General features: G+C 40.0%; 1 protein-coding gene across 1 annotated transcript; it reads right to left on the bottom strand.

The window, feature by feature from the left end:
- Window positions 1–1496: 1496 nt before the first annotated feature.
- Window positions 1497–13514, bottom strand: LOC117725591 (RNA-binding protein with multiple splicing 2-like). Its single transcript, XM_034525715.1, has 8 exons — window positions 12795–13514; window positions 10895–10972; window positions 8987–9025; window positions 8749–8811; window positions 7161–7311; window positions 5826–5974; window positions 3844–3916; window positions 1497–2547 (listed from the first exon to the last, which is right to left on the bottom strand). Exons 1-7 carry the CDS (start codon window positions 13065–13067, stop codon window positions 3851–3853), a joined length of 819 nt encoding a protein of 272 aa, XP_034381606.1. The 5' UTR covers window positions 13068–13514; the 3' UTR covers window positions 1497–2547; window positions 3844–3850.
- Between the last annotated feature and the right edge of the window lie 3942 nt (window positions 13515–17456).

Here is a 17456-nt window from a genome sequence, read left to right as displayed (position 1 = left end):
CATCCTTTTGGATAAATGCTGTTTCTTGATGGTGAGCCGAAGACAAAAAGGTTTATTTTATTCTTACATAAGTGACCTTACATTTATTGTTAGTGTGATGGCCTTCATGCAGACGGAGGCGACGACAGCTGTAAATAAAGACTTCAGAATAAATATACAAATATAAAGTGTGTTTAAAAAAAACGGTTATTGTGCTTCTCTCATCGTCTGTAAACAAATTCCCAATCGCAATATTAATCCAAATAATTCAAAGTGTGTCAGTAAGTTCATGTACACAGCGCCGGGTCTGCAGATGAAAAGATGTTGTGTTGCGTCTCCATCTTCACACTCTGTATCGATTTCATGTCAATCAAAAATAATCTACGTCAAAGTGAAGTGAACCACATTTATATAAAAAAAATTTAAAAAAAAGGCAAATGGAAGATTGAGAATCTTCTGCTTCTCCTTCGGCTGTTTTAATCCCTCGATGTTCATCAGATCTCATGAGTCGGCATCCATCGATGAACTGGAGCGTCTCCTCTCAGATCAATCTGGGGTCGATTTGTCCCAATTTAGTAAAGAAAATGTCCAAATAGTGAAAAAAAAAGTATCTTAAAGCTCATTTTGTTTTTATTTTAAACGTCTCGTTTTGTTTGAGCAACAATTTGGACCTCAGATATATTCACACCATTCTATAATTATATTTTTAAAAAATGCAGCAAACCCTCAAATTTGAGGAAATATGGACAGTTCTTCTCGATAATTAAATCAAATTTCATGACAGTCAATTTATGGATAAGCCTTGATTTTAGGTTAAAAAGGGGTCAATTAAATAAAAATGTAACCCAAAATATAAAAACTTTAACGTCAATGCTATTGCGCCAATATGAACGCACGCATACACACACGGATGAAGCCGTCATTGAGTCCTACACACACGGCTTAATTGGCCAAAAGGTTTACAGTGAACCACCAGTGCAACCAGGCAGCTGGTCGTACTGGGACCAGTCACTTAAGAGTCCCTTGGGGAGCCGTCTCGGTCGGTTGAGCATCTCCCCGCTTCACGGGGGGGCCGAGTGTGCAGCACCACGCAAAGCGACACTAATGCACTCGTGCATGAGTGGGGAAAAAAATAAATAAATTTAAAAAAAAAAACTGTTTGCATTAATTATTGACGGCAACATCTGACGTCCAGAGTTTAATTCTTTTGGGGGGGCGTGAACGCCGTTTGTCGACTTCCGATTGGCCGACGAGACGAAAGCAAACACGCGACAGACGCACGGAGACGAAAAAAATATAAATTGCATTCACTTCTTTTTTTTATTTTTATTATTCATAAGATGAGAATCTTTTTTTCTTCTTTTTAACATCTTATGCACAGCAGATACAAAGACAAACATGTTTCTAAACCACAAACTAAATTCCTCCATCGATCCGATCCCGCTTCCCATTTCAAAATGCACTCCCCCACCCAGACACTCCTCCTCCTCCCCCCCACCCCACCCTGCAAGAAAATAAACAACCTTTTACGTTTGTAGTCCAGTTTCACATTCTGAAAGATCCGTTTTACAGCAATCCGTTAGCAGAATGGCGCTCAGAGGCCCTATTTCCCCCCCCCTTTAAACAAATTGCACTTCTTTAAAACTACGTCAACAGGATTATAGGATCAAAAAGTAACACCGAAAAACACAAAGAGACAACTAAACATCCAACTTATACAGGTTCATCATTTTTTTTTTTTTTATATATATATATATATATTTTTTTTTAGTTGCACAAAAATGCATAAATATACATCACACAAAACAAAAAAAACAAATAGTACAGAAGCACTTGTACTTTCCTCGATAACGACGGACACTGATATGCTCGTAAAGGACGCGGGGTCGTCGTACAGAACGTGGGGGTTCACGAGGTCCATGCGAGAGAAGCCATTTTACACAACAGCCTAGCTTTCACAGAGGTAAGACCACGGTTCTACAGGGAGACTAAACAATATCGCTGTCTAGGCCAAAAAGAAATTAAAAAAAAAAAAAAAAGGTAAAGAGGAAACACAAACACTAAAGGAAATTATACACAGAACTCTGCGTTCTAAATTCATGCCATAAAGACTAACATGCAATGACTCTTTAATGCTTCTAAACCTCCCGGGAGCAGCGGTGACCCCATTGAAGGACTAGCTTAACAACGGTAACGTCAACGCATCAGTTCCTTCCCCCCCCCCCCCTCAGCAATTATCTTTCCATGACGTTTTTTTTTAATTTTTTTTAACTATACTTTTGCATGAGGTTCATCTTTTTTTTTACATTTTCTTTTTCTTTTTTTATTTGAAGTGCTAAGATGGTACCGCAATAGTTGCCAAGGATACGCTCAGATTGTCGACAGCAAGATGGTTTCAACTCAGACTCCTCCCCCTGCCCTCCCTCCACATAAGAGACAATCGGGAGGAGATATAAATACTGTTTGTTTATAATAATGCACATTTGTCCATTAAATAAACCTGATTAAATTAATGAAGAGCTTGGCAAACCTCACTTCAGCTGGACAAGAGGTGTGGTTTCCAGAGGCCTGAAGAAAAGGTAAACAAGCGTTAGTCTAAACAACAATAAAGCCTATAACTACATGAAAAGACCTAAAATAGTCTCACAATACTTTGACTTTCCCAGCCTGTCAGTGGCTCTCACGCTAAGAAAATATGTTCCCATTTATGTAAAAACAAATGTATAATTTAATTGAAAAACAATTTACAAAAACATTCCCCAAAGAGAAGTAAATGTTCTTTTAGGAGACTTTAAGCTGCCAATTGAAATGTTTGCAACAGGATGGTGACCGTGGAGTCATCTACAAAAAAAAAAAAAACTTTACCAAACGCCATCGTAATGGAAGAACATTTCGTAAAAATCTGGCTCAGTTTTTAAAAAGTGGAAAACGAGATACAAGAAAATGGTTGTTTTGTCTTCTCTCCCCTTCTCGTTAATAAATCCCATGAAACGGTTTCCAAAGAACGACAGCTTCTTTCTTTGTGCCAGAGGGCGCCTTTGTTTTCCAAAAACTATTAAAAAAAACTAAACTCATCAATGACCCACACATGAGGGTCGACAATACATCACAGAAATAAAAGATGAACTTAGCAGGAAGGTTCAGAGCGGCAGCCATTTTTGTGTTTATCGTTTTCCATTGGGATCGTTGTAGCCGGCTAACGTCGGTATGAAGTAAACAGACATCAAGTCTGATCCACCGAGGTTATGAAGTAAATAAGTACAATTTAACAACTTAAGAACGTCAACCGATGAGTGGAAACTTTGTTCGGCTCAATTTCTGTAACCGGCGTATCAATAAAGCACGGTGGAACTAACTAGCTAGCGAACTAGCCAGCTTTAGAAAACTAGCTCGCTAGCGCAACGAGCGTCGCACATCTTTTAAAGTCAAACGACGACTAAAAACAAGTCAGTGTTTTATTTCCGTTCCATTTCTAGAGGCGTCATGCTCATTTAATACAATTATCAGAACACTGTAGTTTGCTTTTACAGCAATCCCACATATGCCGTCCTGCTACCAATTCGTGCACCAAATGTGTATTCATCCGCAGCTGAAAGTAGTCCAAAACATTTGAATAATATTTGATAAACAGATTCAGATTCTTTGATTAAAGTGTATATTCTGCCTGCTCTTTGGTGCAGGTTAGATTAACGTGCCGTTTTATTAAATAAAAAGCATCACCAGCCTTTTCCTTTAAACAACCAATAAATATTTTTAGGCATTTCCACATTCTGCAGTTTTCACTCAGACATCGTGTTGGTTTCATTGTGCAGGTTTAAGTTTGGAAGACATCAGGTTATCAGTTAGAAGATGAAGGTTACTCACTAGAAATCTAACAAAATTGCCGGGACTTCCATCCAGGCTGTGAAGTCTCAGAGGGCGTAGGGTACCAGCGCATCTGCAGAAACAAAAACAGTCATGTACAGAATAATAATAAAACAGGCTTCAGTCCTCAATTCTGCACAACACTTGTGGACGAGCAGGTTTACAAGGACTGTCCCTTTAAGCCCTGTTCACTGGAGCCATGGGAATGCGGGTCACGTAACTGGTCATTGAGGACAATAGTCCTCCAGTAATTAAGAGGCATGGAAACGTGGAGTGGAAACCTCTCAATGAGTCAAAACCTTTCCACGGGGCGAGAGCCGGTACCTTTCCGTACTTGTCGCAGAATGACGGATAAATAAAAAAATTAAATTAAAAAAAAGCTTGGGAGCCGATCAGACGTTTATGCTGCGATGTCGCAGTCAGACAACGTCGGCCGAGAAGGGAACTTTTAGCGATCCTTCACCGGATTGCAATTTAAAAAAATATATATATCCCCCCCCCTCCCCCTCAGCTTATGTTCCGACAGGAACGTGGACAGTAAGTTGGCACCTCCGGAGAAAGGCCATCAGGTCGGACAACTTCTCCAAGCAAATACTTCGCATTCCTCCGTCCTCTTACGCCCCGACAAAATAGTCCAAGTATTAGCCGCCTGCTCCGCAGTGGAGCCCTCCCCTCTTACATTGCAGGAGGAAGTTAGATCACAAATGAACTTTAAACGAACCAACAAGGGAAAATATTTTCCATTGCTATTGTTAACCAAAAGCCCCGGCCCGCCGCTTTGTATTTAGCTGCTCTATTTCTGTAGCTTTTTAGCTGGCAACGTAAACACTTTGTGATGGAAAAAAAAAAAAAAAAAAGAAAGCTCCATCATGTCCTGCTGAAAATTGTTCACGTTAAAAAATATTTTTTTTTTTTTGCAGACCAGATTAAACTGATTTACTGTCTGAATGCAAGTCTTAAAAATTGGGATTAAACTCCATTTGGGACCAAAACATGTTTTTATTACCGAGAGCACATTTGATCCTCCAGCACACAGCTCCATTAAAAGAGGAACAACGTATATCTCCATCAACACACAGAAAGAAGGATCTCCACGAGCCAAATGACAACCACAAAGAGGGATTTAAGGTAAGTGCGCGGCATCGTAAGGTTACACCACATGAAAAGCATGAACATGTCAGTCCGAGACATTTAGAGATGACAGATCTTTTTATTGCGATACAACATGAGTTTTAACTTTATCGTTTCAGGATTATATAAAGACGCGTTGTGCAACCAGCAGCACATGCGAGTCTGCTTTTAATTGAAGCATTGGATCCATGTGGATATATGCAAGGTATTTATTTTTCTATGGAGCGCAAGAGAGCCGGCTGTGCGTTGCATGATGGGTAATTATGAATCCCTGCAAATGCTGCCTGGTTGAGGCAGAGACCGCGAGTAGTTATGGGTCAGGCGATAGAACCAGTACAAAATCAGTATACCGTTAGCACCGACAACTGGCCAGGATTTGGTGCATCTTCACCATGAATAGAAAGGCGAAGTTTCGGTTACCCCCCCATGAGACCTTATTTCGCAAATGATTTGTATGGTAGTCAATGGTAAAAGATTATTATTATTTTTTAATCCCATTTAAAACACTTGTTTTTTCAATTTAAAAAAAAAAAAAAAAAAAAGTTTTGCATGGCAAAATGGCCGTTGGCTTAAATGCTAGCTAGCTAACGTAACGCTATCTTTAGTTTGTCGTCTTCCTAATTTACGAATTTTTTTTAATGACAGAATCACTTTCTTGTAGGTGCAAGAATTAGCTTTTATAACTGACAATCATATGTGTAAAATCACTGTAAAGGGGCAGGACTGCGTCTCCATGGTCTCATTTTTAAAGGTTTCCGGTTGTACCTGGTGAGGACGTTCATTCCGAAGGTTCCCCCGTTTCGTTAGCGCTGAAGTTCTACGAGCCGACACTCGAGGGAAGGAACGCTCACCTGGGCGTGGAGGGCTGCGGCGGCGGCAGCGGCCGCCGGGTACGTGAAGGCCGCGTGAGGGAGGCCGGGGGTCAGCTCCGTGGTGTACAGCGGGTAGGGGGTCCAGGCGTCCGGAGACGCTGGGATCAGCGCCGCCCCCGTCAGATCATCTGGAAGAGTACGGGACGGGAGGAAACGAAAAACTGACTGACCTAACCGTGAACATACGGCCGTGGACCGCGTAGGCAATCAGCACAGAAGCTAACGTTTTTAAAATAAGGAAGAAAATGTCAAAAATGACGCCAAAAAAAAAAAGACGTTTTTAACTGTAATGTGGTTTACTACCGACGAGAAAGAGCTCCAACTGCCATTAAAAGCAAAGAATTAAACTTTTACAACCCTAAAATAATTTAAAAAAGAGCTAAAGTCAGACCAGATTCCGCTGCACATCCATTTCTACGTGCAAAAAGAACGGGATGTTTGCGTGTTTCAGAACATTGGAGCCGATAACCAACTGGAGTTAACAGACTTGCTGCTTTTCCAACACTCTTCAAACTTATACGATAGAAACCGTTTATTTTAGGGTTAGCACTATTGGGACAGATGAGTCTAAACCTCTTCAGGAGAGCCCAACTCAATGTTTAGAGTTCAGTAATGATCGAGTATCACCGTCACTTTTCTGGACTGGAAAATAAATTCAAAATCAAAAGAGTATTTCAGAGAAATAAATGGTGCCAACAGCATTTTAACACCAATTGCGTCTGAATTATAAACATTTTCTCCAAGTAGAAGTCAAATTATTGAAGTTTAGAAAAATAAGTTTTGAACAGCAGTGTTTTCTGCATGAAGAAATACGAGCAGCAAAAGGATGCCGTTTGAGAACAAAGGCGATAAAACAAGTTTTAAGAGAACGTCACAATTTTACTTTTACACAAACTCAACCGCACGTTTTTCTTTCTGCAACGAGTAAATTCCACCGAGCGGAATCTGGTCTGAAGGCAACAGACGCTCCCAGTCACCTGTCGACGTCTCCTGAACCAAGCAGGTGTTTTTTGCAAAGTGGACTGATAACAAACCCCCCCCCCCCCCCCCCCAAAAAAAAAGAAACCCCTGTGAGGGAGTGGAGACTTCCCAGCTGTACAGAAGCAAAGCGGCTGAACTACGAGTCGAGATGAAACATGCATGTGGAGGTGAGTTAGTCTTTTAAATTTGTTAGCTACCAATTATATTTTTTTGTAAACCTCTGCCCGTTTGTCTCTTAAAAAACAAACTACCCTGAGAAGTCGAGTTTCACGGCATTGCCGAGGTGAGAAGTGGACGAGAAGAGCCTATGAGTGGTGCAGCCGTACAACTTACATGGGTCCCGTGCAATGAAGTGAGCTCCTAGAGCAGGGTGGATATTTGTGGGGTTCGGTGTGGCCATCAGCTTACTCTTTGCCATCTTCGTGTTGGCTTTAGCAAACTCTAAGCGCAGGGTCTGGGGGCTTTCGGGGTCAAAACGGATTCCCTGGGGGGAGAGACGGAGGAGGAGGACATAGCATCGTAAGGGAGGTGGGCTGAGTTTTTTTTAAATTTTTTTTTTTTTTTTAAAAAGGGGTGCAGCTCAGCGGTCTCACACAGACTCCTTTTTCAAATTTTCCTAAAGCCGCGTTGCAATACTCAGGATGTACCCTCACGATACACTCCTGGGATATTACAAACACGCTCGCATCCCTCTCTCTAGAGAGCCCGGGAGGTCGAGGAAGGTCGAAGGTCGACCCCCCCACCGAGCCAGGAGGAGAGCGGGATGAGGGAAATAAAAAAAAAAAAAGGGCAGATGGAGACTTGAGTGCAACTCCTTTTCCAGGTGGGTTGAGCCCTGCTTGTGTTCTGGTGCCCTAAGCGTTGTGCCCACATGCAGGTGAGTAGTACTTTGGTGTGTGTATGTGTGTGTAACTAAAAAGAGGTGCTTGCTCTGCTACGAGAGGTGTTAGCTACTGCCGGATGCAGTACACGTGGGCTACTGGGTGAGGAGAATGAGAGGTTACGCTACTGGAGATGTGTCCAAATCACACTACACAACATGTGGCGAAGAGAACAGAAGTATTACGGTTAAAGCGGTGATTTGCAAAATGGAGGTCAAGCTAAAACCCGGACTAGAAGAAGTGCATCAAGGTCAAAGTAAAACTACCGTAAAAGGCTACGGGATTCTGGCCTCTTTCCAAAAAAAAGGGTCCTGCCATCGAGTTATGGAAGACAAAATGGGTTGACGTTGAGATTTTATGGTAAAGATCCAATCATGAAAAAAAAAAGGGACGGTTCACCCCCAAAATAATATATATTTTGTCTTTTGACCTGTCGTGCCATTTATTAATACAGATTGTGTAATTAATAATGAATCCTTTATTAGCCGTAGAGATGTCCGTCTTTGGATATAATGGGAGGATCTGAAACTGAAGATAGTCCACAGGTCTCGTCGCGAGCGGTTTCATTTAGGAACTACTTTCTTCCCACCAAACATAATAATAATAATATCGCTGACTTTAGCTGCAGCCAGTTCGCGGTATCCAGCGGCGACGCACGCTTCCTCCTGTGCGCCGGTACGTCCGGTAGAAAGAAAACAGTTCCTATCGACCTGCTTGTGGCGCAGTTAGAACATCTTTCAGTTAAGAGTTCCTACTCATCCTGACTCGGTTACTTACTCGGTAACCGGGTCAGGATGATTCCTGGAAAGTGTCCTCTAGTCTCATTAAACTGAGAGAAGGCGGACGTCTCTACGGCAGACATCTCCAAAACAAGAGCGATAAACAGCACGACGGGTACCAGGAAAAACATGAATTCACGGGGTGAACTGTCCCTTTAAGCAAAGAAGAAATACAAAACATATTTGATTTATAAAGAAAAACACTTCAAAAACAGACTCGGAGAGATCTAATAAATAAAAAACTACTGAGGCAATGCTTACATTTAGAGAGTTTTTGGCCGCTTCAGCTCCGGTGCGACTGTCAAAGGTCACGAAGCCGACAGGCTGGAAGAGAAAAGAAAAACACTTTGACAACCAAAAAAATAAATAAATCTTCTTCACAGGAAAGAAGCTGCATTTCTCAAAATATCACATCTAATAAGAAAAGTATTTAGCCAATTTTAAAGTTGCAGAAATATTTTAGTATTTTTTAAAGAGCATTAAAGCAGCTCCGTCTCACCTGTTTTGATGTTAACTTAATCAGTGACCCTTCATAACCCTGCGGGGAAGAAAGATAGCCAATTATCCACCCTGGAGTCACATGCAGGAAGTCAGGCATGAACGTGCTTCAGCTCTGCAGCAGCAGGACGACGACGAGTCCGTCGGAGACGCCGTCGCATTCACGTTTGTTGTGGTGAAATAAGGCGAAACGTGCACAAACAACAACAAAGCGCCACCGCGGCGGGGCGACAACTCAAGATGATGATTATCGTCTTTCAATGGAATCAGAGAGACACAATTAGGTCGTTTAGTTTGATAACGAGCAACAAAAAAAAACTCCAGCTTCTCAGAAAATTTGCCATTTTTGCACTTAAGTCATAAATGAAATTTAATAAATATAAGCCAAATAGAAATAAAATGCTTTGTGGTTATTTCATATGGATGGGCATATGGATGGGGGGGCACCAAATATATATGGCAGAATTTCTTCCAGTCTTCTATATCTTCAGTTCATCTTTCGGCCACACGAGGGCGCCTCAATGTTCACATTGTTCTGATAATTGTAGCAGAACAACAACATTGAAGCTAATGTGAAAAACTAGCCGTCTCATTCGTAAAGTATTTAACATTTGAAAGCGCATGAACACAAAGTTGTGATTTATTAAAGTGTATACATCTTCTAAATATTATTAGAGACGCAAAAATTATCGGGATCAATCATTTAAAGCTCTTTTCACAATTAGTCGATGAGGCCTATTTTGAATCGTGTTTGTCTACATTTATTTTTGCAATACACTGATTTTAAAGGACGATTCAGTTTCTTTTAATGACCTCTGTCAGTTTCATTATTGGGAACCTGTAACGTTGCTCCTCTGAAGTCTATTGAGTTTACACAAAAGGAGCACTGTAGCGTCATAAATGTCGTCAAGATTGTAAATGTAACATCGTCCTAAATGAATTTATTGGACTAAAATAAATATCCTTAAAAAAAAGCTGAAAAATAGGCAAATTACAACCGTGTTTAGTTTGAAGCACATGTTATCACATATGAGATGTTCCCTCTTTAAAGCATGACGTCCAGATGACGCAACCGGTTTTAAAACAGGGTTAAATAAAAATAATAATAAGACATAGCTTAAGGGTCGTTGAAAGCAAGAGCAGATTCCTGAGAAACGGAAAAAAAAAGAAGGGGAATTTGGACCGAGCGGAGTATTGATAGACGAGAATCTCTGCTTGTCCTGATTTATAGCCGTGGAAAATTAGACAACTTTCACCGGCCGTCATGAATCCTTAACAATCTGAACCAGATAATAAAAAGAAAGGTTTGAATACTGAGTTTCATATTAAAAGGTTTCTCTGTGAAACTCGTTTTTTGGGGTAAAAAAACAAAACAAAACGTTTAAATGTTTCTCACAGAACGTTAAGAGGGGGGGGGGGGGGCGAAGAAAATAAAGTAATAATTTCCATACGCAGTGGGCGAGCTGGGTCACACAGAGGAGGGCCGGTTGGCCAATGGCGAGGGCTACTCATTTACACATTCCACGAGGTCATCCATGTGCGAGGGACACCACTTCCAATTTGGGTTAGTTAGGACACGGGTGGGAGGCGAGTTTATGGACCGGGAGTCCAGTCCAACAAAAAAAAAAAAAAGGAAAAAGGGAGCAGCGGACAAACAATTATGTGGCCTCATTTCCATATATGCAAATATCTGCACGTCCGTCAACAAGAGGATTGTTCGACGCAACTATAAAGAAGCTCCGATTAACTTTCTGCGTCATGAAGAAACTCGTCTTCCTCCGCGTGCAGATAAACAACCTGGAGCTGTACCTCCGTTTGGTTTTTAGAGATTTGGTGAGAAGTCTGCAGCCAAAACACACACACGGCATTACAATCTGTGCAACCCGGTATTCACCGAGACATAACTTACCTTAAAAGGTCTGAAGAGAAGGTAAAGTTCCCGCGGCTTGATGTCAACCGGGAGGCCGCTGACGAACAGAGTTCGAACCTGCAGACAAAAAAAAAAAAAAAGAGAAGAATTGTGTTTTATATTTCATTCTCTAGATCAACTGAGTTACACCCAAATATAAATGCTTGGCCGACATCTCATTGTTCCTTATAGAGGACCTTTAAGTCCTGGCGAACAGAAAGTCACTTAAGTCGTGATTATTTCCTCCAAAGATTGTTTTAGTTTGATACGTAAAAGGTTAAATGATCCCGTAATTATGGGCAAAGATAAGAAAACATGTCCCACTGCGACCTCGCTGGGCCCCCGACCCTCATGTTGGGAACATGACCCAAACATTAAGATGACCCTCAGTATTTGCCTACGAATAAAAAACGACATGATACGAGCTCAACGGAGAACATAAACAGGTCTTCATCCTGACGGAGACCCCCTGGGTACCGATCGAGGACCCCTGGACTCCCTCCCCGCCCAGACATTGAGAACCTGGACGTAAACAGTGCGGAGGCCCCATTAGTTCCCAGCCGGTGGGGAGGGCCCTCGGTACAATGGGGGCTGCCAGACGAGCAGCGCATGGACAACAGCGCACAGCGTGACGCCATTACCTTCCTCTGACCTGCGGCCCTTGACCCCCCCCCCCCCCGCCGGCATTTTTCAGGTGCCGCACAGCAGCGATTCTCAGCCCCCCCCCCCCCTTTACAAGCGAAACGTGGGGCTCAGCGGGGATGTTCCCATTTGTCCGCCGGCTACGAATTTTTTTTGGAAGCTTCCGCACATAACGTCCGGTTTCATCTCTGCTCTTGAAGACAAAAATACACACGACAAAAAAAAAAAAAAAAAAAAAAGAAAGAAAGAAAAGGAAACCAGGCTAAGAAAAGTCAAGAGGCCACACGTGTCTTTGTTGAAAGATAATGGAACAAAGGAGGAGCAACAAAAAGGCCCAGCGCTCCCCTCAGAGTCTCCATAAGGAGTCATTAAAGAGGAAATATAGATGGCCACACACACATAACTGAACATGGATCAGCTTTACGAGTTTGAATTCAGGTCTAAAAATCCAGTAAAATGTCTTAATTTATTTAAATCTTGAATTTAAATAAGTCTAATCCCATTAAAAAGGTGTTTTAATTGTTTAAAAATAAACTGCCTTGTAATTTTAAATGTATAAAAACACACATTTGCAGAACAGGATGCCATGTAACATGTTGTGACTTTCATTCTTAAATCAAATGTATAAAGAGTCTCATCATAAACAGAAGTTATATCATTTTAGGTTTCAGTTTCACGATGAACTGCAGCCTCTTCAAAAATAAAAATTGATTCAGACAAAAAGAGAAGAGCTTATTTAGTTTGACACCTCAAAGAAAACAAATCTCAAAAGTACTAAGTTTAAAAAAGGACATATTTATTTTTATTTTCAATCTAAAAATATATTTATTAAAAAGACAGCCTACAATTTGGAGCAAACAGAAAGCCACATTGTCTTCTTTGCAGTTTCGGTGCACAATTAAATAGTTACAATATTTTTTTATTTTGTTTTAAAACACGCGGTTAACAGCTTAATTGGTGCATTTAAGTGCAGTAATTACTTCACACCTGGTCAAACGAGTATTTAATTAAAACATTTTTTTTTTAAAAACCACGTTAAAAGAATGAAAGTTTAAATAATAATAATAATAATAATAATAATAAATAAATAAAAGAAACGTGCAGGATATTCCTGCACCGACTTCCACTGGAAGTGGTTTCGCCCCTTTTACAATTACTTCCTTTTTAAAAAAAAAAAAAAAAATGACTTCAGCCAAACGAAGTTTACAGAAACACACACAAATATTATATTTATATATATTTTAAATCCCGGACTGACCTCCTCCTCGATGGAGACGTTGCTGCTCGGCTCCACGTCGGCTTTCAGGCTCATGTCGGCGGCTTCTTCTTCGGCGGCTGCGCGGAGGATCAAGCTCTTCCTCGTGGGCTGGTATTTCCCCCAAGTGCGCGTGAAGCTGCAGTGGGAGTCCTCGCGACGGCGGCTGAACTTCAGGGGCGAGGAGGAGGCGGCGAGGCGGCGAGGGGGGCGCGCGGACGAGGACGGCGGAGAGGTGTCCGAGGGTGTCTGGCAAGGACTGCGCGAGAGAATCATTCATGAAAGGGAAACCCCCAAAAAATGAGAACAAAAAAAAAAACCCGAAGTGGAAGAAGGGAAAAATGGAAATATACAGAGACCGGCGCGCGCGCTGAAACTATACAGGTGAGAGGGTGGATGTGTGCTCCGTGAGAGTGAACGACGTGGAGGGGAGGAGGGGGGTGAAGAAGTGCGCGTGAAAACAGAAAGCTCCTGCGCTCACGTCAATAACCCTCAGCTGCGCGGAGGAAGAACAAGTAAACTTTTCTCTCTCTCTCCTTTTCTCTCTCTCTCCTTTTCTCTCTCTCTCTCTCTCCTGTCTGCAGAGTGAGTCCCCCTCCTCTTTTTCTCTCTCTTTTTCTCCTCCTGCTTTTCAATTAGGTCATCAATTATGTTGGGAGTCCGCCCGCGAGCCGTAATCACGCTGCAGATCCGCCTCAGCTGTTGCAGGAAAAGAGCCGCATCACCGTTTCTATGGGAGCCGGAGAGCCAATGGGAGCTCGTCCCCAAACCTCCCAAATATAAATATATATAAATATTATTAATTCATGGCAGGTCATTTTTTTTTATATTAGGGTAAAAAAATAAATAATAATTAGCAATAATGTTAAATAACTATTATATTATATTATAATATATAATCACACATTAAATATAAATATATAAATATAAATATGATTAATTCATGGCAGGTCATTTTTTTATATTAGGGTGAAAATAAATATAAAGTGTGTGAAATTAGCAGTAATGTTAAATAACTATTATAATAATATATAATCACACATTAAATATAAATATATATCTAAAATAAATATTATTAATTCCTGGCAGGTAATTTTTTTATATTAGGGTAAAAATAAATATAAGGTGTGAAATTAGCAATAATGTTAAATAACTATTATAATAATATATAATCACACATTAAATATAAATATATATCTAAATAATACACATTACATATATATATATATATGTATATATATATATATATATATATATATATATATATATATATTTGTATCTTTTAAATTCCCTGTTTAATCAATTAGTTTTATATCAGGGTAACAAAATAAAAATTCAGAAATTAACAATAATGTTAAATAATACTAATAATATATACGATTGAATCTTCTACTTTCTTTCTTCACACATTATATATAAATATATATATATATATATATATATATGTGTTGTATCTTTTAAAATCCCTGTATAATCAATTAGTTTATTGGCAAATTTTTTGAAAGTCGATAAATTGCTTGGCGTATTTATTATTCCTTTTTCAGTAAAAAAATTAAAATAGTCTGAATTATCCGATTCCAGCTTCTTAAATATGAATATTTTCTGGTTTTCTTTGCTCCTCTGTGACATTTTATATCTTTGACGCGGATTGAAATGTTTCACAATATTCAAATTTGATTAATCAAGAAAACAACAATGACAATAAAATATCAGTTGGTTGCAGCGCACTGTGGAAACATATTTAATAACCAAAACAAGGGCAATTTAAAGGGAAATGTTGGGAAATTTAAGCACATTTTATTACAGGTGAATGTGCTTTAAACACAGGTTACAATTGATGATTTAATTTAATTCCTATTTATTTTGCTATATATATATATATATATATATATTACTTATTTACTTTTATCAGAGTGAAATACATATTGTGTATTTTGTTTGTATGTGAAATATAATATTGTACAGCAACTATTTTTAATTTGTTTATAGAAGAGCTTCACCATCATCATCATCATCGGCTGCCTGTTCTGATTTAAGGAAATACTGTATTTCCTATCTTTCTCTCTCTCTCTCACACACACACACACACACACATTTATGGGACGTGACTGTGATAAATGAATAACATGATAAACCATCTTTATCTGCCATTACAAAACTAAATCAATACATTTAACAAATAATAATAAATAATAATGATAATAATACACATAATAATAAATAATAATAATGATAGTAATACAAATAATAATAAATAGTAATACAAATAATAATAAATAGTAATACAAATAATGATAATAATACACATAATAATAATAATAAGTAATCATGCCCTGTGTGTTTTAATGATACCAGGCTGATGTAAGAGGGGCGTAGGGCGGAGAAATGACCGTGTTGGCTCAGCCCTGGACGTGCTCCCAGCATGCAGTGCGTTTCCTCACAACACGACAGCCCTCAAAGGCCACACAGTTTCCTGACTTTGTATAGGAACACAATCAGACCTGGAGGAGGAGGAGGAGGAGGAAGAAGAGGAGGAGGAGGAGGAGGGGTCGTATTCTCACTGTACTTCTTCAGAGCTCTGGTCTAAAAATAGAGGAGCTCTGGTGTGTTTTCAGTGTTTCTGTAACAACTCACTGAACCAGGTGGTAAATATATAAACATACATATATATATTTTTATATTTATATATAAATATATATGTGAGAGAGAGAGAAAGTCAGTGGATGAGAGGAACAAACAGAGATGTTTCAGTGGCAGATGAGACGGTAAACTGTGAGTAACTGGGTCATCCAGTGAATTAATACCTCGTATTAAGACAAAGCATTGATCGTGTGCAAATAAATGATCATTGATTACTGCTTATGTCCGTTTCACATCATCGTAAACTGAATATCTTTAAGATTCGGACTGTTTGTCGGACAAAAACGAGACATTTTTACCAAGAAAACAACTCCAAAGACTCACCGATTGAAATCAATTCAATGGGTAAACAGATTAATACAAAAATAAAAAATAATCATTAGTTGCAAAATCATTGGAAAAAAACATCCTCAATTGTAAATGATTTAATAAGAGAAAATCTATAGATTTTAACCACAATGGGTGTTGTCGTTTGAACTCCAGGTTTCACGTGAGCGTGTGTCCATTGTGTGTAGTTGTGTGTCCATTCATATGTTCAAGTTGTGTGTGCATTTCCCCTTTAAAAGTCAAAACATAAACGCAGGCACTTCTCCACATTTCACATATGAATAAAATACCCTTTGTGCTTCATGACGCTGAGGAGCGACTCACGCTACGCTCTGTTTGTCTTTACATTCGCCGCCCATGAAATATTGACAGCGCTGCTGAGTGTTTCATTAATGCGTTCAGGAGGAACGGTTTAAATTCACAGCAGGAACGAGATGCATCATGTTTTCTTATTTCATTGATGTTATTTAATTTGTTTTATGTTGCCGGTTAAACTAAAACGTCTCAGTCTCCTCACCAAGAGGAGGCCAAGTGATCATAAAGCATTCAAATATATCAATCTTAGTGCCACTTTATTTGCTTTTACACACACAAATACGTGGATATCTTGTAATTCATAACGGTGAAACACAGTTCATTGTTTTAATTATCAGGTTGAAGTGTTTTTGTTGTTGTTTTTTTTAAACCTCGAAACAAAAGCATATTGCAGATTGAAATATGTCGATATCATTGTTGTATCGTGTTTCATCCCTTTTTATTAAATCCATTTTTATTAAGTAATTTGAAGCCCTTTGTTGCCATGGTCAAATTATTGTATTGAAAATAGGCACTTAGCGACGCTGCTTAGCGACACTGCTAAGCGACGCTGCTTAGCGACGCTGCTTAGCGTCGCTTAGCAGCGTCGCTAAGCAGCGACGCTGCTAAGCGACGCTGCTTAGCGACGCTGCTTAGCGACGCTGCTTAGCGACGCTGCTTAGCGACGCTGCTTAGCGACGCTGCTTAGCCTGCTTAGCGACGCTGCTTAGCCTGCTTAGCGACGCTGCTTAGCCTGCTTAGCGACGCTGCTTACCCTGCTTAGCGACGCTGCTTACGCTGCTGTTTAAGCTGCTGTTTACGCTGCTTAGCAATGCTCCGACGCTGCTTCTTACGCTGCTTCTTACGCTGCTGCTTACGCTGCTGCTTACGCTGCTACTTACGCTGCTTCTTACGCTGCTTCTTACGCTGCTTCTTACGCTGCTTCTTACGCTGCTGCTTACGCTGCTGCTTACGCTGCTACTTAGCGACGCTCCGACGCTGCTTAGCCACGCTGCTAGGAAATTAATTTGTTGCATTTCATTACTATTTCGCAACCTGCTGTGTTTCCAAACTGGTTTGTCTTTGTCGTCAGCTCCCAGCGTGCGTGACTTGTGACTCTTAATAGAAAGAAAATATCGTCCGTCGCCAGTCGAGTTCGTCCACAATCTGATGCTTTTTACTCTTAGGAAGGCTTGAGAGAGAAGAGAGAAAACTGAAAAACTAAACAACAACAATATAGTCTTTATTCTTTTCCCTGGTAATTAGCTCATGAACCCTTTTAGATTCATCTTGTGACAGAAACCACTACATTTAATATGACTCCTTTCTAAAATACCAGATTAATACCAATTATTCTGCAGGAGCAGCGTCCCATTCATGTTTTAACCCATGCATTCACAGCTG

This window comes from Cyclopterus lumpus, chromosome 3, assembly GCF_009769545.1.
Source record: "Cyclopterus lumpus isolate fCycLum1 chromosome 3, fCycLum1.pri, whole genome shotgun sequence".
Classification (NCBI taxonomy): Eukaryota; Metazoa; Chordata; class Actinopteri; order Perciformes; family Cyclopteridae; genus Cyclopterus; species Cyclopterus lumpus.
Note: the sequence above shows the minus strand (reverse complement) of the source record. Positions and strands in the feature narration are given on the sequence as shown.

Coding starts and splice junctions, on each gene's coding strand:
- LOC117725591 (XM_034525715.1), bottom strand. CDS start 13,067: ATGATTCTCTCGCGCAGTCCTTGCCAGACACCCTCGGACACCTCTCCG. Junction 9,026..10,894: donor TTCTCTTCAGACCTTTTAAG/GTAAGTTATGTC, acceptor TCTTCCCCGCAG/GGTTATGAAGGGTCACTGAT. Junction 8,812..8,986: donor TTAAGTTAACATCAAAACAG/GTGAGACGGAGC, acceptor TTTCTCTTCCAG/CCTGTCGGCTTCGTGACCTT.